Genomic DNA, 1,148 nt, shown 5'->3' with positions numbered 1-1,148 from the left:
ATTCAGCCCCTCCTCCCTCAGACCCAGGAGTCCAGACCCCACACCATTTTTTCTCAGACCCAGGAGTCCAGGCCTCGAGCCCCTCCTCCTTCACACCCAGGAATCTAGACCCCCAGACCGTCTTTCCTCAGACTCTGGAGTCCAGGCCCCCAGCCTGTCCTCCCTCAGACCGGGGAGTCAGGCCCCATCCCGGGAGGTGAGATACCCAGCGCTGGGTTCCTGCAGCACCTTTGCGTCCGGGCGGAGTTCTGAGTTGGGGACCCTCCGGAGGCCTTGGTGTGCAATCTCCACGCCCCGCTGCACGCCCTGCCACCTCCACAGCACATCAAGGAACCTGGGCAGAAGCGACGTGTTTATTCTCAGGGTCTCGGGTGCGACGGCTCAGAGGGCTGGCTGGGGCCAGGGCTGGGGCTGGGGCTGGGGCCGGGGCTGGGTCTGGGCTCAGGGTCCAGGCTGGCGTCCTCCTCCGGGTCTTCATCCCAGGGGAAGGTCGGCATCCCCTGCATCTGCCTGCGGTAGACACGATCGAACGCTTCGCTCTGGGCCACCGTGAAGTGGTTCTTCCAGTCGCCGCAGATCCCTGGAGGGGAGGGGGGATTGGGGTGAGGAGCCTCTGGGGAGCACCACGCCCCTACCTCCCACATTCCAGCACCCTCTTTCCTCCTCCCGGCCCTTGCAGAGCCGTTCCCTGTGCCAGAAACGCCGTCACCCCCACCTTCCACCTTGCCCCCTGTGTCCTTTGGTGACGGAGTCTTGGCTGGTCCACCAGTCACCTGGCGCTGTTCTCACCTCGGGCCTCACTGGCCCCGCTCCTGCAGGCTTCCTGCCGTCCTCTCCTTATCCAGGACCCCTTAAGTCTCTGCCCAGAGCCTCCGTCTCCACCCCCCAATTCCTGCCCACCTTACAGCCCATGTCAACTCCTCTTCGATCAGTCCCAACCCTCCCCTGCTAGAACGAGGCCACCTGTTTCAGTGCCCCCACAACACTCCATGCTGCTGCTATCACTGCGCAGACATGGAGGGACCCCCTTCTGCAGGTGCTGTGCTCCAGGCTTGCAACTGATTTGCTGACTGGCGAAGCAAGTGAGTCTCGGGAACCCTCTAAGCCTCAGTTTTCTTTTTTGCTTTCTTTTTTTTTTTTTTTTTTTT

The 1,148-nt window shown here is 62.1% G+C and overlaps 1 protein-coding gene across 1 annotated transcript in view; it reads right to left on the bottom strand.

Annotated features, from left to right (window-relative positions):
• Positions 1-339: 339 nt before the first annotated feature.
• The window catches only part of SULT2B1 (sulfotransferase family 2B member 1), a 47,476-nt gene continuing 46,667 nt past the window's right edge, over positions 340-1,148 (bottom strand). The window contains exon 7 of the mRNA XM_037728513.1: positions 340-580. Coding sequence (XP_037584441.1) covers positions 360-580 — 221 coding nt within the window. The 3' untranslated portion in view covers positions 340-359. The remainder of the gene's footprint in view (positions 581-1,148) is intronic.

The sequence above is a fragment of the Cebus imitator genome, unplaced genomic scaffold (assembly GCF_001604975.1).
Source record: "Cebus imitator isolate Cc_AM_T3 unplaced genomic scaffold, Cebus_imitator-1.0 Scaffold266, whole genome shotgun sequence".
Classification (NCBI taxonomy): domain Eukaryota; kingdom Metazoa; phylum Chordata; class Mammalia; order Primates; family Cebidae; genus Cebus; species Cebus imitator.
Note: the sequence above shows the minus strand (reverse complement) of the source record. Positions and strands in the feature narration are given on the sequence as shown.